The 25,011-nt window shown below is 38.1% G+C and overlaps 2 protein-coding genes across 2 annotated transcripts; one reads left to right on the top strand and one right to left on the bottom strand.

Moving 5' to 3' along the window:
- Window positions 1-610: 610 nt before the first annotated feature.
- Window positions 611-6,976, bottom strand: LOC113117225 (transcription cofactor vestigial-like protein 2). Its single transcript, XM_026285756.1, has 4 exons — window positions 6,654-6,976; window positions 5,233-5,560; window positions 2,023-2,439; window positions 611-1,453 (listed from the first exon to the last, which is right to left on the bottom strand). Exons 1-4 carry the CDS (start codon window positions 6,738-6,740, stop codon window positions 1,410-1,412), a joined length of 876 nt encoding a protein of 291 aa, XP_026141541.1. The 5' UTR covers window positions 6,741-6,976; the 3' UTR covers window positions 611-1,409.
- A 6,963-nt stretch (window positions 6,977-13,939) lies between these two features.
- On the top strand, window positions 13,940-24,348 carry LOC113117223 (YTH domain-containing family protein 2). Its single transcript, XM_026285755.1, has 6 exons — window positions 13,940-14,144; window positions 14,309-14,333; window positions 15,774-15,853; window positions 17,201-18,823; window positions 20,791-20,853; window positions 23,052-24,348. The coding sequence occupies exons 1-6, from the start codon at window positions 14,118-14,120 to the stop codon at window positions 23,073-23,075; spliced, it is 1,842 nt and encodes a 613-aa protein (XP_026141540.1). The 5' UTR covers window positions 13,940-14,117; the 3' UTR covers window positions 23,076-24,348.
- The last annotated feature ends 663 nt before the right edge of the window (window positions 24,349-25,011 follow it).

Below are 25,011 nucleotides of genomic sequence, written 5' to 3'. Positions count from 1 at the left end.
TAATGTATTGCATTAAAAACAGAATAACTCACTGCTTTGTTCTTGTTCTGGCCTATTTATTTAAAGGATCTTTGTGGCATGCATTTTTGCTACATATATATTAATAATCAACTTTCTGTTTTGTCTTAAAACATAAATATAAATAGTCCCGGTTGACAGACAGATATTTTGTACCAGCTGGCTGTCATGTTTTACAGTTTTGGCAGGGGAGTCTTAGAGGAACCAACTATCTGTGCACCCGTTTATAATTTCATGACAAGACAAGAGTGAGTTTGTGACCAACAACATCAGTGATAAGCCTGGAACATCTTTCCTTCCAGAGGAACATAAATACAGTCTGATCAGTATCAAATCTGGGCTACAGCAGCCCATAATTACACAAGACACAAAAATAAATCAAGGCTTTCTGTCAGTGACCTTACATGTCTGTGACAAACATGTTAGTTGGAAATGTTTCTTTGGTTCTTGCTCTAGAAATTTGGATGACACAAAGACAAATCCGATTTTTAACTTACAACCCAATTTTGAAATATGAAGTATTCTTTTTAATATTTCATAACAATAGACATCTTCAAGATAATAGAAATAGGCCATTACTAGAACAAGGCAACACATTTAAACGCATGTTTAATATTGAAATACAAACAATTTCTTACATTTTTTTCTTAAAAGAACATCTATTCATTTTGAATTCAATAAAGTAGACTCACACATAAAAAAATACACCAGAAGTGACATTCCCCTTATAATAACATTTACAGAATCTCTCTGAAGTGGTTCATTAACCTGGAAAATCACATCATTTTATCTCACTCTTTAATGATAAGGTATGGTTTATTAATTATTTCTGAGTTCTCTCAGATTTATTCTAGCTGTTTCACACCATAGCACGTATTCCAAGAAAAAGAAAAAAAAAACTAATAGCACTGGCTGAAAGTGTATTTTAATTGAAACACAGAAATACTGATGTATATATAAATAAAAGTACTGTACATGGGAAGAAAAATAATGCAATGAAACAAGACAAACACATTGCTGCCATCGTTGTTCAGTCAATATAAACAGCCAGATTGTGTACAAATGTATCATTCTATATACTGCACCATGCAATGTTTCTTACATCTCACCGTTCCAAACAGGGGCTGGATTTTTACACCACAATAAATTAGTTTAAAAAAGATCAAAAAACAGAAAGACCATGTCGTCTAGCACCCCTTCCTCCCCTAGGCGTTCTCTCCTCGCCCTATGTTCATATCTCCATGGTGCACACAAATAGTCCTGGAGCGTGTTCAGAGCGTGTGCAGAGCTGGTGAAGAGAGCTGCTGTGCGTGGGGACTAAAGAAACAACAGTTCGGCTACAATGGGCCAAACTGCAGGCTTTAATTGGATGGTCGATGAAGGGCTTCTCATTAAAACCAGTAGAGCTCCTTCCCTTTCTTGTGGTGCTGGAGACCTGCCGTGCAAAGCAGACATGAACACAATGGCTGAACACAAGAGGAACCATTCACACACACAATCTCCATGGTGGCGGCAAACTCTTTATATAATAAGCACCAACAGCTGAGGCCAAACAATCCATTTCCTGCCATTAACCTGGAGGGTGTGTGTCTCGTTTGCTTTAAACATAATTCATGCACTTTTCTAAACAGAACACTGCACAAACTTCATCGGTGATTTGCTGGTAAACTCTCAGTTAGTTTGGAAAATGAATTTCTGTATAGCACATGTGAAAGCTTAATGGCTTCATTTCACAAACTGAGAGTTTACCAGCAAATTACTGATGAAGTTTGCAGTGTTCAGATTTAAAAAAAAAAGCGTATAATTTATGCTGCCAGAAAAATTAAAAAAAATTATAATTTTGTGTGCAGTTGTGAACATTAACATATAAATACATTATTTATCTGGTATAATGTTTATTTTTTTAAACATCACCTTCATTAAATATGAAAAGCAAATATTTAATAAAAAAGATTAATTACAGTAACCTCAGCACTTGCATTTTGTTTCCCTACATAAGATCACCTTCCATGTTGAGAGCCAGACTCTGTGCCACTTCCCCAGGCGGAAGCAGCCCTGGCCATGTTGGGGTGGGTTCCAGCTTTCCCACATCATAATGCCCAGGCAGCGTTGGCAGATGAGGCGGCCGGACGGCAGGCATCAGTAGGGGTCCGTAGTGGGCATCCAGCCCAGGAGGGGTGTACAGTTCGTGTAAGGGCCGTGGGGGGGGATAGGGCTGGCTCTGAGAGTAGCTCCAGGACTCTGATGGGTGCGGGTGAGCGTGTGTATGAGGCAGACCCGGGTGCAGGGCCTGGGCGTAGGGGTCCATAGCATAAGTGGGAGCACCTGTGGGATCACAAAGGGGTCGGCTGGGTGGAGAGGGGTAGTTACTGTCCCAAAAAGATGGAGGGAAACTACGCCGACTGGTTGAGGATGAAGCATCTAAAGGGGAGAGAAAAGAATCAGAATGACAAAGAGAAACAAAAAGCAAAGGATGTAATGGGATGATTGCTTGGAGAAAAACTACTGTAAATTTTGATATATTTTCATATATTTGGATTGTAAATATTGGCAGATTTGTAAGTCAGTGGGATAGTTACACAAACAACAACGATCTACCAGTTCTAACACCATGGTGAAAGTTCAAGCAAAGCATGCTTACTGTTATGTCTTAGGCCTCATAGTAGACAATAGAGCAATATACTGCGTATTATTATTACCTGCTGCCACACAGATCTAAAATAAACATGCAGTTTACCTCCACAGACATAACCGTCTGTTTTTGTAACATGTGTGCTTTTAACATAAACGTGTGTATTTGACAGTTTAAGTGCAATAAGACATAAAAGAGAACTTAGTTTAGTAACGTTACTCACATGCCTTATTCCATGGAATTTACCTGTTTCCCTCTAATTCTCTGATTTCCTGCCTCCACAATTTTTCTTAATTTTGTCATTAACCATTTAATATCTCTTTTGATGATGTTGTTGTTTATTTTATTTAATTTTTTATTTTATTTTTTACAAATAAAACCACCAAAATCAATACAGTACAATCAAAAATATCTGTATTTCTTCTGTTTATTAAAATCCTTATAAAGGTTGAAAAAAAGCACCAGAAATCAATCCATCAGCCCTTAATGAAAAGTTAATTTCTGTCACTGCTACTGTTGCTATGGTGACCTCCTCAGGAGCATATGAGCCCAGTTCACGAGCATCTCTCTTCTGTGTGCTCTGACTAACTTGTAATCCCAAGTTTTGGTAACTGAAATGTTGTCTAAACAATGTTGAAACACTGAAACTCCCTTTGGAGTGTTCAAGCTTTAATTAGAGGGGTCCGACCCCCTAAAACCCCCCTATAATGTGCACGCTGGTGTCGGTTAGTTATCATATTATTAGAGGTCCAGCTGAGATGACATTTCTCTGTCTCATTTGTCCACATATAAGGCCGTTGCACCTTGGACTTTCAGGTCAGGCTTGTCACATGATTTCACATGATTTCCAGCCCCATGCCCTCAGATGTCTTTCTGGTTGAATCATATGGTGTTCCATTTGCTTCTAAAGAGCTTAGCACACATCACAGAAATACACACGGCCACATGAGAGAGATGAGAGATGGAAAGAGAGAGAGGGAGAGCTAGAAAGGAGTAAGAAAACGCATCAAAGAAATACAAAAGATGAAGAGGTCAAGATATTGACAAGCAACAAAAGAGCAGAAGAAAGACGAGAAAAAGGCGCAGACTTCTGTCTGCTGTAAAGGTCTATATAAGGCACAAAGTTAAACCTGGAGGTGGTCTTCTCCTTCTTCTGTCATATAGGCCCCCCAGCACCTCCACAGACCTGCAGACCCCTGTCTCTGCTCGTGCCCCCACCTGTTGTTTTTACTAACCCTCCGGCCCCCGTAACCCCTCAGAGAATGCGGAGGGAGGGGTGAAGTATGTTTTTAGCCGTTACTTTTATGTTTAGAATTCCTCTGAAAAAAGACACCGGTGATGTGGTCATAATCAGAGGAGGGGTGGGCGAGCTCCTCATAAATCTGACGCTTGGTATTGTGAGCTGTTTGAACGTGATATGAGCTCGAGCCACTGCGCTTACCGCCACGTATAAACATAGTATCTGTTGGGAGGCAGGCAGCGTCTGAGAGGCCAGATGAAGATGTCATGGGGAGGGAGGGAGGGAGGAAGGGAATATACCAAAGGTTCATTAAGGTAAACACACACAAATTAAGCACCACCTTGCATAGCAAACACTTGTGCAAGCTGGTATTCAACAGACTACTCACGCTATCTCAGCTGGCGGCTTAAAAGGGACAGAAAGTGAATCACATTTGTGACTATTTGTGACTGTGCAACTGTGGTCATTTTTTGTTTGCTCCTGTTCTGATCCTTGCTAGTTCAAACAAAAGTGATATGTTGGTAATCATTTATTCACCTTCATGATGCTGTGAGCTCATATGGTTTTCTTTCTTCTGCTTGAAACTTATGGACCTCTTTGACTTTCACTGTAAAACGTGATAACCTGCAATGTTACCTTAAAGAGTTATTTCTACCTGACTGAACCCATACAAATAATTGTTTTTGTTATGAATTGATGTATATAGGTTGATTTAGTGATATTAAATAATATTTTTGATTTCAATAAAACCAGTTAATTTAGATGTTACCCTTTTTTGGTTATGAATATTTGTGTACATGTATACAAACAGCTGAAACATTCCTCAAAATGTCTTCTTTTGCATTCCTCAAAATATTAATTCTAAAATTATTGATTCAATAGAAGAACCATTTTGAGTTCCCCAAATAACTTTCTTTAAAAAAAAAACAAAGAAAAAAAAACTTCTTAGTGTAAAGAATATTTAAATAATATGAATCTTTTTCTACTATAAAGAACATTTTGTGCAATGGTAAGGTAAACCAGTGATGCCCATAAAGAACTTTTATTTTTACGTGTTCAGAGGAAAGTAAGCCACACCGGTTTGGAATGACTTGAGGAAATAATGACATGGCTAAATAATGACAAAATTGCATCACTTTGAATAAATTGTAAAATTGATCATTCATTTCTAACTGATTTTATTCTAATAAGACGCTTCATTCAGTTACATTTAATTCAAGTTGATTTGATTAAGTTCAATGCATTTTATTTTGATTTGTGTATGCAAATGATTTGCAGTAATTTTAAATTCCCTTGCATCTGTCTTCATTCAAACTAATGGGTGCTTTTGCCGCACTCTCACCTGTGCTGGGATCACTGTGCCTCTTTTTGCCCTCTACCTCCATGTAGGTGCTGAGAGCTCTGGAGAAGTGTTCATCCACCACGCTGCTAATGTCTCCTTGGTAGTAGGTAAAGAGGACACATCGTGAGCTCAGGTATTCTGCCTCCCTGACCTCTTTGCCCTTCATAGCCTCCTCTGCTTGTCCAGATGAAGGATATGGTGATGGGGACAGACCCCCTGAGCTGGAGCTTCCAGCAGAAACCGGGACACCCTCCGAGCAGCACGGGGTCGCCATGCTGTCCATCGGATCCCTACAGCGAGACAAGGTGCTTCTCAGACCAAGGGGTGCCTAAGAAAAAGAAGTAGCTGAGAAACATTGCGACACATTCTGTTTTTGTGTGTGTGTCTGACTGTGTCAGTGTTTATGTATGCTTGTGTGTGTATGTGTGTGTGTGTGTGTGTGTGTGTGTGCATGTATCTGACTGTGCAATTATGAATGTATATAGGTGTGTACGACAGTTGCAATCATATATTTTTTTTTACTTTCGGAATTTGAGTATCTAAAAAAAATATTTGGTAAAAAAACATAAAAACAATCAAATCATACTATTGAGGTGATACGCAGTACGTACGCAATATCAGTATTTTAGTATTAAGCGGACTGTCACTTTTTCGTGTGTAGCAGATGTTCTGACAATTTGTGCTTACCCTAAACTTACCTATAAAACAATTCAAATATATTTTTGGCAGCACAATCTGATAGGTATTAAGTTTAAGAGTAGTAAGTAATAACTAATAAGGTTACTTTTTTATTATTATTTTTTTTTCCCACTGATCATACTTGTATATATTCAGAGTCAACTATAAAGTCAACTATATAATGATTTTAACTATAGAGTTTTATAAGTTTGTACTGAAAGACTGAACAGTGTTCTCGGGACAGTCAGATCAAGACAAGTGACCACCTGTGTTGTGAATGCTAGTTCGTATTTATTTGTGCAATTTATCAGTCACAATATTTGTTGAACACACTTGTTTGATATTTTAGTAGCATATATTACCTTCGATACGTTTGCTATTTCATGATTTTTTTTCTGTTTAAATGTAGCTGAAAAGTCCATGTAAACGGTTTAATGTCAGGTTCCACTTACCATGTAATGTGAAAAAACGCCCCACGAATGAAATGCATATTTTTAACTGTATTTCTGTGCAATAATGGAAAGGTTCGACTGCTTGAGATGGCCGAGAATTTAAGATTTGTGCTGAAATGTGATATTCACTGGAATGTGACAACTTGCCCCGCTCTAACATAGGCTAACTCATGCACAGAGCAAACAAACAAAATCCTGATATAAACATTAAAAAGTGTAAAACTGCACACTTGCATGTCTTATTTAATTATGCATTTCCCATAGCAATGCATTGCGCGGAAACCTGCTTACCGGTAAAGTGCTGATGAACGCTGAAGCTTTGTGCGCGTACGGTGCGTAATGACCATAAGCCGGGTACATAACATCCAGACAACTCATGATAACCCGCTCGCTCCTCTCGGCTCGCAGGCAGCGGAACTGTCGAGCTCTGTTTCACGTGCAGAAGCAGAGGGTAAGTCAAGTAGGACAGTGCAACATCTCGGTGTTGGTAAGCAGAGCGCGCGGTGACTGACCGGTGGTCCACGGTGACGCACACCTGACAGCTGCGCTCGCGGGACTGTGGTTTGGTTTATACCACAGAATGCGCCGAAGACAGAACTTCACATGTCGACCCCTCCTACCCCACACCAAGACCCCCGACCACCCTTGAAAATGTAACTGCGTGATCCACACAATGCAGAGCAGTGCATAGAATTTGGGCTAGACCCCATTCATCTATCATGACTGATGCCTAAAGCAATTACTGTACGTGATGGAATTGTAAACCACCTTTTTAGAATAAACATATGCAATATAAATACTGTGCATAAATACTTAGCACAACTTTAAGGCATGGCTGGTTGTAACTCTAAATCAATTTACATTTTAAGTATTGTATAGTATTTCTTATTAACAATAAAGTTATAATATAGCCTACCATTATTTATATATTTAAAATACTTTTTTTAAGAATAAAAAAAAGATTATGCCAACTTAATTACAAAACATAGTGTAGTAGACTACAGTTAAGTTGCTGTGCTGAAGAACATTGGCTGATTCTCAGGGTGCCACAGGGGTGTGAGGTATAGTCTGGACACCCAATCCATACCAGCACTTGAGCAAAGAGATTCCTCTCAAATCTAGCTCACATTATCACCTTCACTTAAACAAACACGAGGTCAGTCAAACACACACCTATTAATGTTGACTCTCTCCCACTAGTTTACATTAATATTCCAAATCAAAACTGTTAATGCTTTCTTCAAGAAGGAACCTCCTCTAGATCGAGCTCTTTTAAATGTGCCAGATATTCTCCCAGATATTAATATGTTCACATTGGACCTTGAGTGCCTGGGGTTTTCTGACAGACATTCTAGAAACGTTAAGAGAATCGTGTGGAATATTTGCAGAATTTCATCTAGCGGTGTTAAACAGAGAGGAATGTCTCTGTAGTGTTTGCTCAGGGTCATTCGAGGAGATGCCAGAGCAATATGTCAGCTTCAATTGACCAGTAAACTCTCTGTCTAATAGAACTGGTTTCAGACTAACTGGTCCTGGAGAATTTAAATAATATGCAACTGCATTACTTTTGAATTAACCTTAAAACAAAACAATAATGCTAAAACATAATAAAATATTAAAATATTGTATATATTGTTTTATAGGTTTACTTATAGGCTTGTACTACTAATAATACTACTACTAATAAAAATATAAAAGTAGCCTTATACAATGTGATATTCATTATTTAAGCATACAGTTCCTATGTATAAGCACAGGATTTTCATTGTGCCTTATCAGTACTAAAACATTTTTTAAAATACCTTTAGAAACTTCATGCAAATGCAATATAATGATTTGTTTTAACACAGCCAATATAGTCGCACAATTATGGAGTACATTTACGGGAATGAGAGACATGGACACTTGAGACAAAGTTGGATCAAGCTCGGCACTGCTGTCATGAGTACATGCTTAACTATTCCCTGCTGGAGGTCAGGAGGTCTGGGACCATTAACCTCTCATTTTACATGCATTTAAAAGACTTGTTATCTGAATGCGTTCTGGAGTCATGGACATGTTTGCCCATCTAATGTCTGTCTAGGCTAAAGCACACTGTGAAACTTTACTCGCATTGGATACAGGGCGAATGATGCAATGCCACATGGGAAAGGGGTTGAGAGCTCCAGCATGACAGACAGCTGCTCCTGACAACACGCAGCACAGTTTAAAACAGACTCCGCACGATGACCACATGTAGGAGGAACCATTTATATTAATGGCCATGACCGCTTGCTCTCTCTCTCTCTTTTCTTTCAGAGTCTTCCCAGCAACACATATCACTCTCTCCTTTTTGGAACAGTAAGTCATTTGTCATTACTAAGAAAACAGGTTGTATGACTATATGCGTATGCGTGTGATGTTTTGCCCAGTCTGTATCACAATCTCTGAGCCCCAGCGTATGACCCCTGATGTAGAGCTCCGAGTGACCAAACTAGGGAACAGAGGAGAAGGACAGACGGCCCCCTCCTTACCTTCACTCTCCTTCCGGCTCCATTTCTCTTTATTTCTGTTTTATTCAATGTCCAGGCCCCTCTCCCTAAGACTGTGTGTTTGTGTGTGTGTGTGTGTGTGTGTGTGTGTGTGTGTGTGTATTTGTGAACGAGCAGAAAATAAACGCTGATTACATCATTGTTTGGTTTAGACCCTTCATGCTAAACCAAATCTCTCAGGCGTAAAACTGAACTGACAGCTCAGTCAGGTGATCACGGATTCACATTCAGATTCTTGTACAGCTTGTTTTAGAAGTTATGAAATAGTTTAAGGAATTTCACATAAAACAGTGAACATGCTATACAAAAAAAAAATTGCATCAAATATGTGATCATAAAATTTATTTTATACTTTTACAATGTATTTTAAAAGTAAACCTTTAACATACATTATACTTTCATATTTAACCCTTAAAATCTTTAATCTGTTCTGTTTTAATTTTTTTATATACAGTGTTGGGGGTAAAACATCGCAAATAACGCAAGTTACATGATCAGATTACTTTTTTCAAGTAACAAATGAAGTAATGCATTACTTTTTAATTTACAAGATAAAAAAGTTACCTATTTTCCCCATTTATTGATTGAAAGCCTCCTGCCCCCATGTTGAGAGAAATCAGGAGTAAGATGTTACTTTAGTTTAGATTTAATTTAACTCAATATATATATATATTTTAAGCTTATATAATGTATAGCCTGAATGCACTGTAAGTCTCTTTGGATAAAAGCGTCCATTTAATTTAAATTTATATATAGACTTAAGTATTTTTGTTTCAAATTTAGTTTTAGTTAGCTTAGTTCATCTTAAAAAAAAAATACCTGGCTCATCACCAGTGGGGTCAGGGCTGGGGGTGGTTGTCTTCTTCTATAGTGCCATGTGTGGTGTACAGTTGCTGCATATGCACACACACACATATACACACACCACACACATGTGCGCTGTCTGTTACTACAACAAAGACCACAGGCAGTCTGATTCTACACTATAATCAGGGCTCTAGAATGTTGGTTTAACTTTAGCCCCAAAACTCTTTACTGTGTTACATGAGCTATCAGGAACTGAAGATGCTTGTTTGTCATCTAAGATTATCTCAAGCTTAACAAATCTGCTTTCAGACTGAACCACATCATCCCTGCATGTCCAATTGCAGTATGTTCTATTTTTCCCTTGGCACATCTAATCACAATTAAACTATTGCAATTAGACACATTTGGGGTTAAGTATGACTTCTTATGCATGGTCATTCCTTGCTTTTGAAAGACCAGCATTGTTTGTAAAACAATAGGATCATTATTATATTATATTATATTATATTATATTATATTATATTATATTATATTCATTTAAATGTGATATGTTACTGATGTGAAAGTAAATTAAAAAAAAAAATACAAATCTAAAAAAAAAAAAACGGTTTCAAATGCTTAATTTTCCCCAACAAATTTACTGTCCTCCTCTCCCTCTCCCTCTCTCTCTCTCTCTCTCTCTTTCTCTCAGTAGCCTTTATCTCCATCAAACAGGGTACTTTCTCCTTGGGCCTGTTTATTAAAAGCTAACCCATTCAGTATGGATAGTATGTGAACAAGCAGCATGGCTGAAGTAACTGACGGGTGCTACATTCCCTCTTTGGCAGCCTGGAGTGTCCCAGCGATGTAGACAAGCAGCTGATGTCATCCTCGGTGTGTGTGTGTGTGTTTGTAAAGGGCTAGCAGGAGATTGTCACCCTGCTGCTGAACATTCCTGTCCCACAAGCAAAGGAGGGCGCTACTGCCCCCAGAGAAAGAAAGAAAAAAGAAAGAACAAGCAAGCAAGAGAGAGAGAGAGAGAGAGATGAACTGATTGAAAGGGAGATGTGGTTACAAAGCTGTTGTGTCACATGCTCCAACAGCGATAATTTACTCCGCTGGAGTCAGATGGTGCTGGTGCCTCTGAATGCCAGGAACGCAGATGAATTCATTCTGCACGCTATAAGATGATCAAACGCGCAAGTCATGTTAAAGGGAAGTTAAAGGGAAGTTCCACCAAATTTTTAAAGGCTCTCCAATGCTTCATTTTGGCTTTTTGCTTCCCAACAGGGATGATATTCTCTGAATTTACCTTTCGGTTTTGTTTTTAAATATCTCTTTTATATTTCTAAAGCAATATGTGGTCAGATATTCACATGTAATTGAAACAGTTCAGCACAAATATGTGTTATTTAGTATATTTAGGGAATTTTGTTTTACTGGTTCTGTGCTGCTGTACTGCTCTGAATTGTGGGAATACTTTCTTGTATTACTTGCCATTTCAGATTCAGAGTGATTTATTCAGTGATGACATCATAGAGTTCACAGCTATTTTTATTGGCCAGTAAACTGGCCGAACTCCCCTCGGTTACAACAGCTAGCCAATCGGAAAGAGTCTAGGGGAAAAATATGTTTTATGCTAGCAATCAACCAGGCATCCACGTGGAAAATCTATGGTAAATAATGTAAGAATATACAATTGACTTTAGCCTGTTGACTCTATTTTTTCTGTAAAATAAAACCTGTCTCCATGCTAACAAGGTCATTTCTCTAACAACCGCACAACTTGAACCAAATACTTTATCCAATCATTTTCCATCTCTTATTTCTCACAGGACCCTGGAACTGAGAGGACACTAACGTCACCCCTGTGCAATCCCTGTGCAATCAGATCAGCGCCATCCATTTCAAATATAAAATTCACCTGTCATTGACCTGTCACTTCCAGCACTGAGAGGCAGAGCTGTTATGACATCTTAGCCATGTGACAAATTGACACTTTTACAATGTCAACAAATTACAGAATCTGTGGTCTTTTTTTATTTTATTAGTTAAATGGGAAAAGTGGGGTTCCTTTATTTTAAGAGTTTGAAAGCACTGTGAAATATATTGACTATACACAAACATCAGTAACATGATCCATTTAGTGTCCTTGTTACAGTATAATTATAGATTTAAGTACTGAGTAATATTAATTACTTACTATAGGGTTAGGGTTAGGATCAAGATTTGGTTAGTTGCAATCATTCATAATGTTATTTCAATAAGTGCTTGTATGCAATAAGTAAGGACAAGTGTTAATGAAAAATTACCAGAACATTGTGCCAGGAATCACAGATGTGACACGCGGGAAAAAGTTTGTTGTGAAACTTACAACTGCTTTTTTCTTCCTTTTTTTCATGGTCACTATGTTTCAGTTTCAGTTGGGACCCATGAGATTTTCCTACACAGACATTTCACCTTTTCTTCAGCTCTAAAAAGAAAAGATAAAAGAGTTTAAGTATAACTAATTTGGAACCACTACATTCAACAGCAACATTCAAAGTATACACATCAAATGCCATATTAAAACAAGATGAACCAGAGAGCTAATTACTTACTCTATTAGGAATTCATAAGACCACAAGCTCTTTCTCCATCAGAGTAATCTTAGAAGATCTGACACTGGGCTTTAAGAGCAAATAACAGGCCCAGGCCGAAGCTTGAAAGGTTATAGAGCACAGGTCTCACATCTCTTAATAAATTACGAGGTGAGAGCTACTAATGAGTTGTTTTGACATGGTCTGAGACTCACAAATTGGATCAATACACATTCAGTAAACGGTAAAGACACCTTCTTAATTGGTCATTCATTCATGTCAAGTTAATTTGTGTGTGTGTGTGTGTGTGCGCGCACGAGTGAAAGAGAGATCACTCACTGAGTTATCTGCCTTGTGCATATGTTCATTATTAGAGATATAATTAGCATAATTTTCCGAATAAGTTCTCACAATTTACTGTTAACTATGCAATTAATGTAACAACAAACAGTACATTTGGTATTTAGTCTATTGATCTTCTTGATGTTAATAAAACACAGTTTTTTTTAGTTCATGTAAGCTCAGGTCTATTAAATAATATTAACAGATACGACGTTTGATTTCAATTATGCATTAGCAAATGGTGATTAGATTGGATTTATTATATTAATTAAATTATTTTTTGTTGTTAGATCATGTTAACCTATGGTTAATGTTATTCGATTTTGTTACATTTGCTTATTATTTTATATCATATAAGTGCTACTCGCTATCTGCATTATACTCCCTCGCGCTCAAACATGACATACTATCAAAATGAGAATTAGCATATAACTCACATGTTATATATGCTAAAAAATTAAGTAGTAGCATGTACGCAAGAATACGTTTGGTCCACGTCTGCCATGACTTGGCCAATGGACTGACTCAATATCAAGATATCAATTTGCTGCATAATCATGAGGACATCTAGTGGCGTAAAAGTGACAGTGCAGTTATTATTTCTACTCGGGTTTTAATGGTCTATTAATGGTCACAGCACACAAATACAATTTAAACTCGTTATATCAAGACTAAATTACTTATATTTTCCTTTATTCTCTTCAACAGCCCAAAACATATAATTCCTTAGAAGGAACTTTGTTTTGTTCGTAACATGACAATGTCAATGGATATTTTACATTGACATAGACATATTTTGAAATGTTGATGATAACTTTTAAATTTCAGCCAGGAATTTTTTTTTTTTTTTTTTTTTTTTTTTTTTTTTTTTACTAATAAACAAGCTAATACCACATAATTCTTAAAAACTACCCAATACATCCGGATGATTTTTGCAGTTGTTTGTCTCGTCATTCACAGTGTTTCTTCCAGAATTTTGTTAGGAAATGGCTTTAGTAAGTTGAAAGGACAATAATTGCAACTGGCAATAATAGCAACAACACCAACTAACAGAGGAATTAGAACAGAGGAATTAGAAAATCAACTTTGTTGAATATTTTAAAATGATGTATTTTAAATATTATATTTAATTTATATATAATATTTATATATAGGATGAATAACTTAGTTTACGATTAGTACGCTGCGTACTTGCTGGAAACAGATGTGTAAATTTGTAAATCCGCAGATCACGCAGACAGACACCTCCTCCTCCTCCTCCTCCTCCTCCTCCTCCTCCTCTTCCTCCCAGCCGTGGAGTGGCGCTGTACCGCAGTAGATAAACGTGCGGCGGCCGCTCAGCCATGTTGAAGTGTGGAGGAACTGCAGCCCGCCATTGTGTGTCTGATCTGCAACTGTAGCGAGAGAGAGCGAGAGAGATAGACGGGCGCAAAGAATATAAAAACACACACATTTCCCGTTGACTTTAACCCGTAAACAAACGCGCAGTCTAACACACAGTTTCCGGGGAGAGAGAAATGTCAGCCAGCAGCCTTCTGGAGCAGGTAAAGAGAGGCACTTTGTGAACATTGAACAGAAGTGGCGTCGAGGCGGGTTTTTTTCTCTCTCGCAGCGCGAGTTCAGGCCTGAGCTTCATATAAACCTTCGTTTATTCTCCCTCTTTCCTCTCCGAACTCACTCCTTCATGAATCACCTGGACCCAATCCAGAGACCGAAAGGCCAAGCAAACAAAGGTAGGTGAAGTGCCGCTGTGCCGTTTTTGTGCTGTAACGTTAAATAAGAGTGTCGTTCTGGTGCTGCTGTTAGCAGGCCGAGTCTTCATACCAATTCCGCTAACAATTCAACCACTTAAACCAGCTTAAAACAATCGCACGTGGACTTAAAGGAGAAATTGATCTTAAAGTAGAGAATCTGGAAGGTTTTAGTTTCTCACATGTGTGAGGGGAGACTGTGTTTGGAGTCCACGCTAGTTAGCCGCCTAGCACAGTAGTGAGGCCGAGCACAGCTAAACGCGTGACACACACTCAAGCACCTGAACACCTCCTACACTCTGAGCGAATGTTGTTTTTAGGTGTTTTCTTCGAATTTAATGCTATAGATGTCTCCCGTGTACTTAAATTCACAATTTCTGTCTGTGGTCAAGAGGTAGTGGTTTAAGCATGCTGCCAAGAGGAACCTGTTGAGGGGATTTTCAGCACCACACTCAGGGTATCAACCTTTCACAATCCAGTCGCGGGTTGAATCACTTCTTATGACCACGTGGACATTATGTGAGAACTTCTAGTCTTTTTATTTTAATCCGTTTTCAATTTAGAGCTACATTAATGACGTTGATTTGCATTTATTATTAAAGAAAGATACTATAGAAGGCGCACGGTGATATAAAAGATGGGGACATAATAAAACCAGTGCAGGCAAGTTAGAGCTAACGTTAAATAATAACTATATATTGTGTAAGTGAAGTTTAATAGACTTCAAGACATTGTTGTGCAGACAGTGAATTAGCTAGTTTATGGAGATCAGATCACGAACTGATTTCTGATGTTCAAATAAATTAGGCTGTGAGAGCTAAACATCTGACACTTTAGTAAAATGAGTGTTTGAGGTTTTCTGATGTTTGTATTTAAATAGGGATTTGTCTTTTTGTATCTCTGACTGAAAATATATTGCCAGATTGTAATTTGTTTTATATGAGAGATTTGTCGAGCCATTTCTTTTAAACTAAAGTTTGATGACAAGCGATGCATTTCATCCACATGTTGATTTCAGCAGCAGGTGCATTGATCTGATGGTGTGTTCCAGTCATGTTGAAAAGATCATATTTACAAGTTGAAAGCATGTTAATGTCAGCGAAGTCATAACTATGAGTGGGAAACCAGGGGTTTTCTGTGAAACTCAATTTTTACGCAAATACACACCTGATGCACATTTTTTATTTATCATCACCATCTTGCTCCAACAAAAGGGATTTGACATTGTAATCTCCTTGTAAATACAAACATCCCTGTGGTACATAAACGTACCATGACTGTTAGTTGTGTGCCTTGGAAAGCACTCGTAAGCTGAAAAATTCCCAGATAATATGTTCAGCTTTGGCCTGATACCACAGTTATTACATCCATTTCATTAGACAGCTTTATGTTCTCTAACTCTCTATGTCTTTTTCTTTCCAGTGCAAAACGGAGCTGTTTCCCAAAAGGATACTTTGAACGATGATGAGTTCGAGCCTTACCTGAACGCTCAGCCTAGACAGGTAGGTCTTGTTTCAGAGCTGAACAAAAGAAGAGTAGGGCAATTGTTTTTGTTGCCTGTTCTCTCAAGGATTTATTATGTGGTCCGTAATTGCATCCTGGTCTCTAGGCTTTGTTTTCTTATTAGTGTGTCACTATGGCTCTCTACACTGCCAAAGACTGCATGAGTTGTTTAAAGAGGTGTGTGGACTTAGTTAAGTCATCCATCATACATATTGATATATGACACCGGCAGATATTTAGTTGCTGTCTAAATTGTATTGCATGTTGATGAGTCATAGGAAATTGTGCACAATTTTGAGCAGCTGTTCACCAGGAAGTGAAGAAAGGTGATTAAGGAATGAAATAGCAGTAATTACATTTGGGCTCCTGCACAGATATTTTATAATGAAATTATTTAAATGATAAATTCTCCAATTTGTCAGTCCTAGCGCTAATATATGCCAAAATAACGGGTGTTCTGGCAAAGGATTTCTTGTGAGGAAAATGGGACAACGATGAATAAAGGGTTTAGTATTCACCCTATCAAAGGAATGCTGGGATCTTTTGAAGGGAATCTGTGCCACTGTTGCCCTCACAAAGCTGATTGCTGTTGTTGAAAATATGAGCAGGCTGTGAGCCTGGAGGGGGCCGATCCATGACCAGTCTCAAATGATCTTCTCAAAGCGATCTTCCCAGGACTCAGCATGTCAGCAGAGGTCTTTTAGTACAAAGTTTCAGTGCACTTGAGGTTATGGTGAGGAGGGCTGGACAGAGCAATGTTTTTTTTTTTTTTTTTGATCAAAAATACATTGAAGACATTATTTTATTGCAATTTGAAAGAAGTAAAATTATTTAATATACTTTAAATTGTAATTTACTACTTTATAAGCAGTGCTGAATTTTCAGAAGCCATTAATCAATGTCATAGTCCTTCATAAATCCTAATATGCTGATTTATTGTGAATGAGATTTATCAATGCTTTTTTATTATTATTATTACTTTAAGTTCAAAATAACAGAATTTATTCAATATATAAATTTATGACTTTTTTTTTTTGGCAATACGGGTAGTAATCTGAAATTCATGCAGAACAAAACCATATTTAGTTGTTAACTTCACTTTATTTTATTCAGCTTCATTTAATTTTGAACCAGCAGTAATGACAAGGGAGAGTAGAGGATATTTAATGGCAGTACAGAGTTTATATGGTGCTGCTTTTACCCTAATGTTGCACTTAAACTTGTGAATATTTTACCCCCCACATGTATTTACCTTTTACTTGTTTTACTCATTTACTTGTTTTTATCAGCCTGTGCAACTGACTATGCTCAATAGGAAGACTTATACATTGTTTTTGTTTTTGCAGAGCAATGCCTATACGGCCATGTCCGACTCCTACATGCCCAGTTACTACAGCCCCTCGATAGGCTTTACCTATTCGCTGAATGAAGCAGCATGGTCTACAGGCGGTGACCCCCCGATGCCTTACCTGGCCTCTTATGGACAGCTTAGCAATGGAGAGCACCACTTTCTCCCAGATGCCATGTTCGGCCAGTCTGGGGCACTGGGGAGCAACCCTTTCCTGGGACAGCACGGCTTCAACTTCTTCCCCAGTGGGATTGACTTCCCTGCCTGGGGAAACAGCAGCTCTCAGGGACAGTCCACACAGAGCTCAGGTTACAGCAGCAGTTACGCCTATGCTCCTAGCACACTAGGAGGTGCTATGATCGACGGACAGTCTCCCTTTGCAGCCAATGAGCCACTCAACAAGGCCGTGGGCATGAATAGTTTGGATCAGGGCATGGCGGGGCTTAAGATTGGTGCTGGGGACATGGCACCCAAAGTTGTTGGTTCTGGACTTCCCGGAGGGCCATTGAGTCAGGTGTCTGCAGCTCCCACCATGGCTTCCGCCTCCATGGCTCCTGCGAAAACTACTTCTTGGGCGGACATTGCCAGCAAGCCCGCCAAGCCGCAGCCTAAGCTGAAAACCAAGGGGGGACTTGGCGGGACGAGTCTGCCGCCACCTCCCATCAAACATAACATGGATATTGGGACTTGGGACAACAAGGGGACTATGCCTAAACCAGCAGCCCCACAGCAGGCTTCAATGCCCACTAATGGACAGCCGCCCAATCAGCCGTCCCCTCAACCAGGTGCTACTGCTGGTGGGATGCCACAGCTGCCCCTCAGCAATGGACAGTTAGTGCCTCCCACTGGTCAACTCGGCCAGCATCCTCTTTCTCCAGGTGGCCAGCCTGGTGCTGTCCCACCTCCACTGTCCCAGGGCCCTCCTGCTACCCAACCCTCCCAGCCGACCCGCTGGGTGCCGCCGCGTAACCGTGCCAATGGCTTTGGGGATGCAGCAGGCGGACCTGGCCAGTCCCCTCCAAATTCAGGAATGGGTGGTGTTGCTGTGCCATCAGAGCCCCACCCAGTTCTGGAGAAACTGCGCATGGTGAACAACTACAATCCCAAGGACTTTGACTGGAACCCTAAACACGGTCGCATCTTTATCATCAAGAGCTACTCTGAGGACGACATCCATCGCTCAATTAAGTACAATATCTGGTGCAGCACAGAACATGGCAATAAGCGTCTGGACGCTGCTTACCGGTCGCTGGCCAACAAAGGGCCACTCTACCTGCTCTTCAGCGTGAATGGTAGCGGGCACTTCTGCGGCGTGGCCGAAATGCGCTCGCCCGTGGACTACAACACTTGTGCGGGCGTGTGGTCGCAGGACAAGTGGAAGGGCCGCTTTGATGTGCGTTGGATCTTTGTGAAGGACGTTCCCAACAGCCAACTGAGGCACATTCGTCTGGAAAACAATGAGAATAAGCCGGTGACCAACTCCCGAGACACACAGGAGGTTCCGCTGGATAAGGCGCGTCAGGTTTTGAAGATCATCGCAAGTTACAAGCACACCACCTCCATTTTTGACGACTTTTCACACTACGAGAAACGTCAGGAAGAGGAGGAGTGTGTAAAAAAGGTAATTTGCCATGTCGTAGCTCCATCAGGAATAGCTATCCAGTTCCTTTGATGTAAGATTTGAAATGTTAGGACCACTTGTTCAATATTTTGTCCTTATGAATTTATGCTCTTGGAATTGTTTAAGTTTATCAAATTCAAGAGTATAGTAAAATTTTCTGTCACATATCCATTTAAGGATATGACGTACAAAAATAAAATATTGATTGGAAAATGCAACCTTAAATGGTGCTACAGGTTTTTGTACACAAGAACTCCCATCATTTGCAGAGTCCCCTTAAAATTGTAGTTCACATATAAATGAAATTTTCATAATCTACTCAGTCATGTCTTTCCAAACCTATGTGAATTTCTGTTAAACAAAAGTTTGTTTTTTATGATTATTGTATGGGCAAAAATAGCTGAAACAATTATTTAAAGTATAGAATAGTTGAATAGAATTTCTGTGGAAGGAAGTCACACAGCTTTTAAATGACATAAATAGTTTTTTTTGTTGAGTGAGAAAGCTATCCCTTTTACCTCATGCTGTGCCATTAATGGACTTTAAAAATGTAATTAGAATTCAAATAAAATTTCTCACTCAGCTAAGTTGTTTATCAGTAGGATAACATTTACAAATTTGAGTCCATATAACCTGTGTTTGGTTTGACCATAATGTTAATGTCGAATGACATACATGGGGTTGAAACCACCTTGAAAACCTCTACCACAATTGTGCTGGGGCTTTTGTTTTACTGTTTAGCACTGCAAGAGAACATCAGTGTTTGTTTAAAGGTGTTTTTTTTTTTCCTTCAGTCACATCAATTCTCAAGTTACTTGAGCAAAATTCTGATGTTGCATGTCCATATTTCAGATTTGACCAAACATCTGCATGCATGTTTTTTCCCCTACAAGCCAAATAGTGTGAAAAGATCTAAAATGCTACATAAAAGGAGCATGTTTAAGTAATATATGGGTGTGATCACCTTTTATTCATTTTTTTTTTGTCCATCTCTTTGCTGTGTTTTCAGTTTGTTTGTATTTGGCTTGGAGTCACTTAGTGTGAAATGCACAATAAGCATATAAAGTGTACTCATTTACTGTGGTGAACAGCATTTACAGAGTTGTCTGACAGCTCATAATTATCTATTGAATTAAATGAAAGCCCAAATATCCACCGTTCTGCTTTGTATAGTGTGGACACTAATGGTTTTTCTGCTATATGATTGTGTGGTGCTGTTGTAGCAGAAGAGAGGTATTTTTAGAGAATTCATTTCTTTACCGTGGTTATGTGGACAACATGAATTATGGCTGTAAAGCTTCAGAATAGACCGTTCATATTACACTTCTTTCTGTATACGTGGGCTAACATCACCAGGTTAGCACACAAAATGTTTTTAGCAGGACAGTTCTTCTGTTTGAATAAGATGTAATTGCTTTATTGTGAAGTATTGTTTAGTGAAATGCACCTTGAAGTGAAATTCAGTTCCATCTTTGTTTACTTTTATTGTCCTTATTCCTAAAAAATGCTGGCATTGTGGTTTCCCCTCATGTCCCTACACTGAATACAGACTTGTTTAAGATTGGCTTGGAAAAACTGAATTTTCGTTTGTTGTTTTTAGTGTGGAACAGCTGTTAGAATGGAGTACTGTTTCAGAGTTTGCACCCTTCAGTGTCTAGTAAATCTTAGTGGATGTCATTTGAAATTTTAGATTTTATTAACATGTTGCAAAACTAGTTGTAATATGACTGGAGAAACCTAGAAAAGAAAACTTGGAAATAATTGTAAAATTTCCAGACCAGAAAAAAAAAATCAGGGAGTGTCTGCTCTGTAGTGGATATAGATGTCTGGGGGTTCTGGTCATGCTTGTCTTGAAAAAAAGTTACTTATTATTATATGATTATTGTCATTCTATGTTATTTGAATTTGAATAATGGTTGGTATTTCAAGAGGATTTTTTTTTAAATGATATTTTTTCTTTTGGGCAGGTGGAGGTTCAGGGGAGTGACCCATACTCCAGTAACTCCAGTCGGAGCCACTACAGAATGCAGGTGATACATCTTACAGATTCAATCCTTCTTCATATCAACCTCTTTTAGAGATGATCATTTTAATCGTTTAACTGACCATCATTTTTATTTTATTTTTTAACAGATTATTACAATTAGTAAAGTAATTGTATTTTTTTTTCAGTAATTTTATAAGAAATATTTTAAAAGGTTTGCTGCATGGTCAAAATACACTACTGTATATAAATTTCGCAATTTATTATTAGGCCTAATGCCGAAGCAAATTGTTTACAAACATTATAATTCACTCTAAACATAGCTAGGCTATTTTAGTTCTCTTCAACTCCACAACAAATCCTTTCAATTTAACCGTAGCTTAGAAAAGAACAAGAATTAAAAATTTAAGCTATATATGTCAAAATATGTATTCACTCACGTTCCCATATCCACATAAAATGTTTTGCATAGCATCACAGTGGTACGGTGATGATGCTTAATGGCACATTTTAGTACATGTAAACTGAGCAGGTTTTTTTTTTTCTTTTTCCTATGTTTGACTGAATATATTTAATTATTATAATGAACGGGCAGCATTATCAAGGAAGCAGGGCTCATCTGTGTGCGGACATGCAGCGCCAGCCCAATCACTTCAGTCTTTTTCCTTTTAACCTTGGAAGCAACTAGCCTACTCCTTTTTAGTCATAAAGATAATCAGAATTGTAAAAGGTTTGCTTTTATTTGTGTATATTGGCAATAAAAACAAAAATTTGTGCTTTTGTAAAATACTCCTAAAGAGAAATAGGATCCCGCTTTCTGCCATCGGTTTCCTTTCGAGCAGCACAAAAATTAATTGAACCTCTGCATACTGGGCTGTTTGTTGCACAGTTTTTATTTAGTTTTCTTAAAGGAAAAAAATATTTCTCATATACGCCTATTGTGTTTGTGAATATGTATATATGGATGTTATTCTCCACTCGCAGAAGCGCTGCAGGTGCATGATATGATTTTTTTTTTTTTTTGGTCTGCTAATTTTTGGCTATTTAGAACTGATCCATGCAAAACAAATGTTAGTATTTTTAACGGGTCGCATACACTTATTATTTCTAATTTAAATTCTAATTTAAAATCTTGTCGGTTAATAATCGGTTAATGAGCGGCAGTTGTCGGTTAGGAAAAATAACCAAAATGAACATCCCAACCTCTCTACTATCTATCTGCATGCTTGTAAATTAGAGTATCTGTCAGCTTTTAAATAATGGGTTTAATTTCTGTTAGTTTCAGTAGGCCCAGCCATTAGTCATGTTAAAGCACCTTAAAGTAATGTTGTTAAAACATTAAATCATTTAACAATGTTAAACATTTTCCTTACAAGGGTGTGGGTATAATAGCTATAGATAGAGATTTAGTTGGAATTTAATTTGATTAATAACCTACTTGTCATGTAACCGGTAGTATTAAACAGTTTGGGAACAGGTAGTTGGTGTTTTTTTTTCCTCCTCTTCTTCGTTTTTGAAAGTAATTACTACTTTGAAAAACTTAAGTAATTCTGGGGAAATGATTCCTGATTCTTTAGAAATATTAAACGACAGTTTTGTTTTCAGCATTTATAACAGTAAATCTGCATATGTGAAAATTTCTGAAGAATTGTGTAACACTGAAAGCTGGAGTAGTCGCTGCTGAAAATTCAGCTTTGCCATCATAGGAACACATTACATTTTAAAGTGTATTGTAATAGGAAAATTCTTTTAAGTTGTAATATTTCAAACCACAGATTTACTGTATTTCATCAAATAAATGGAGATCAATTAAATTGTTACCTCCATCTTTTGAGGTGTACTTTTTATTTAAAAAAAACGTATATATAATGTGTGTGTGTGTGTGTGTGTATATATATATATTATAAAAATATTAATCATTTATTTTTATTGCACAATAAAAATAAGATTTGTCATGCGCATCTCGTCAGTAAAGCCGATTCTGTGATTTAGTAAATCTCCAACTGCTTTCAGATAGAGCGGCATTTAATACACTGAGCTGTAGTTTGCTAAGAAGCGTTCATAATGGAAGGCCATTCATCTGCGATTTTACGAACACTATTTCTGCGTAGCTTGTCAGTGAACTATGGCCCTGTGTATTAAATGCCGCTCCATCCATTAAGACCCAGTCTTTACAGAACTTGCTTTCAAAATATCCTCCCATCATGGGTTGTTTACCATTGTTTTATTCATTCTCTTTTCCAGGAACGCCAAGGACGTGTGAAGTAACAAGCACTGCTTTGGGCAAAAGACTGACAGGCCCCATTTCTCTCCCCAATCTTACCAGATATTTTCAGAAATTATTTTGGGGAAAGATTTAACCAAGGATTCAAAAAGAGGAAAAAAGAAACTAAATGAAGACTCTTCTTTGATTTCTGTTGACCTAAAAGACTTACTTCGAACTTGTAGTAAAAGAAATGACACGATTATTCATAGGACTACAACTTAATTCTATAGGATTCTAATAGTGAACCCAGTACCTTTTTTTTTGGGGGGGGGGGGTCCCGTTTTTGTTCTACTGCCTCATTTTCTCCTAAATTGTTTTTTTTTTTTTAGAAAAAAACATCTGCTTTTACAGTCCAAGCACATGGCATTGCTTCTCTCTTACTACAACAGTGACTTTTTTTTTTTTTTCTTCTTCCCCTCTTAAATCATTGGATTCTAGTGCCCCGGATCCTGTATAGGCAGATTCCCCCCTCATTTCTCTGTTAACCCTCACCTTCTCTTTATTGGAGCTGAAACCACCCAGTCAGGATGTAAAATGATCGTCTCATCCTTAGTGGATGTTCCATTGTTGGTTAATTGGCCACAAATCAGTAAAAGTCTCATTACCTTCTGTGGGGAAAAAAAAGTAGACCAAGTTTCAACCAAGATTATAAAATGGAAGAAAATGTAATTCAAAAAAATCTAATGAATGTTCAGGAATGTCCTGAGTTTTTTCTGTTCCTGTTTTGTTTTTGTTTTTTATTGTGTTGGTAATAGAGGGTGTTTGGCAGGGAATGGTAAACAGAGATGCCGATTTGTTGAGTTAAGGCTTTTGCTCATTGGATCAGTTTTATAATGTACAAAAGGGGGCTGTGTTTGAGAGTTGTCAGCTTGTTTTCCATTTACTTTTTCTTCTGCAAGTTAAAGAGAAATTTTTGCTATTGGGCTACTCTCCTCCCATTTATTTTTTTTCGTCTTTCTCTTCTGTTTCTTAAGTCTGCATTGAGGTGGGCCTTGCACCCTCTCTTTCTCATAATCAGTTCATTAAAAATAAATGTGATATACTCGGCAGAACTTGTGTGTTGCATTTTCCCCTTGTTTGACTAAATACTTTGTCATGCACTAACCTGTGTCCCAAACTGCCTGGTCCCCCTCCACCCAGCACCCACACTCTTCTCCTACACTAGCTGCCTGCACACTTCACCCCTTCTTCTCCTTTGTTCATGTCGGTGAATTAAAACGACTCAAGCAAAACTGCTGCCATTCAGCAGTGTCAGAATAAAGATGCTGCACAAAGCTTCAAGTGTGTTTGCTGTCTGAAGAAGTGAGTTCACAGTATGAACAACAATTTGGTTGGTCTGTTCTTCTGTACTTTGAGGGTTTGTTTTACCTGTGTCCATGGATGAGTGTTTAATTGTCTTAAACACAATATGCCTTTCTTGTGAGGAAGCCATCTGAGTGTAAATCCACCTTAATAGTCAATCAGTAGTTGGGTTAAGTGCTTATTTCACTCATACTTAGTTCAATGAAATAATTCAATTAACTACCCCCATGAAACTTAATGTTTGAGCCAGATCAAAGAAAAAGATGCTATGGCCATTGGAGATTTGACTTCTCACAAGCTGGAATGTGTTTTCTGGTTCATTGATCAGCTTTTCTTACATGGAGTCACATTGGTCTTCCATGAAACCGTTTCATTATTTACAATGCTGAAATTAGTCATGTGTGAGTGATCGTGGGATTTTTGTCAGCGATGTTGATTTTCTTGTTTACTCTTTAACCAGGTGGCGCTGTTTCCGCATCTATTCTGAATGGGGATGCAAGGTTAAGCAGTGTTTGTATGTGTTAGGTAATCGTTAAAATTCCTTTAAAATCATCGTTAGAATATCGAGTAACTTTATATTTATCAAAGTTGCATGCAGGGTCCTAAAGTCACAACGGGAGGCCTTCAATGCTCCTC

The sequence above is a fragment of the Carassius auratus genome, chromosome 17 (genome assembly GCF_003368295.1).
Source record: "Carassius auratus strain Wakin chromosome 17, ASM336829v1, whole genome shotgun sequence".
Classification (NCBI taxonomy): domain Eukaryota; kingdom Metazoa; phylum Chordata; class Actinopteri; order Cypriniformes; family Cyprinidae; genus Carassius; species Carassius auratus.
The sequence above is the reverse complement of the archived record's forward strand: the minus strand, read 5'-3'. Positions and strand labels throughout refer to the sequence as shown.

What these genes read in the sequence shown, in the direction of transcription:
- LOC113117225 (XM_026285756.1), bottom strand. Translation starts at nt 6,740, where the DNA reads ATGAGTTGTCTGGATGTTATGTACCCGGCTTATGGTCATTACGCACCG. An exon ending in GCACAGTGATCCCAGCACAG is followed by an intron (nt 2,440 to 5,232) that starts GTGAGAGTGCGG and finishes TCTCCCCTTTAG; the next exon opens with ATGCTTCATCCTCAACCAGT. An exon ending in TCTGGCTCTCAACATGGAAG is followed by an intron (nt 1,454 to 2,022) that starts GTGATCTTATGT and finishes TTTGCACGGCAG; the next exon opens with GTCTCCAGCACCACAAGAAA.
- LOC113117223 (XM_026285755.1), top strand. Translation starts at nt 14,118, where the DNA reads ATGTCAGCCAGCAGCCTTCTGGAGCAG. An exon ending in TGAACGCTCAGCCTAGACAG is followed by an intron (nt 15,854 to 17,200) that starts GTAGGTCTTGTT and finishes TTGTTTTTGCAG; the next exon opens with AGCAATGCCTATACGGCCAT. An exon ending in GGAGCCACTACAGAATGCAG is followed by an intron (nt 20,854 to 23,051) that starts GTGATACATCTT and finishes TCTCTTTTCCAG; the next exon opens with GAACGCCAAGGACGTGTGAA.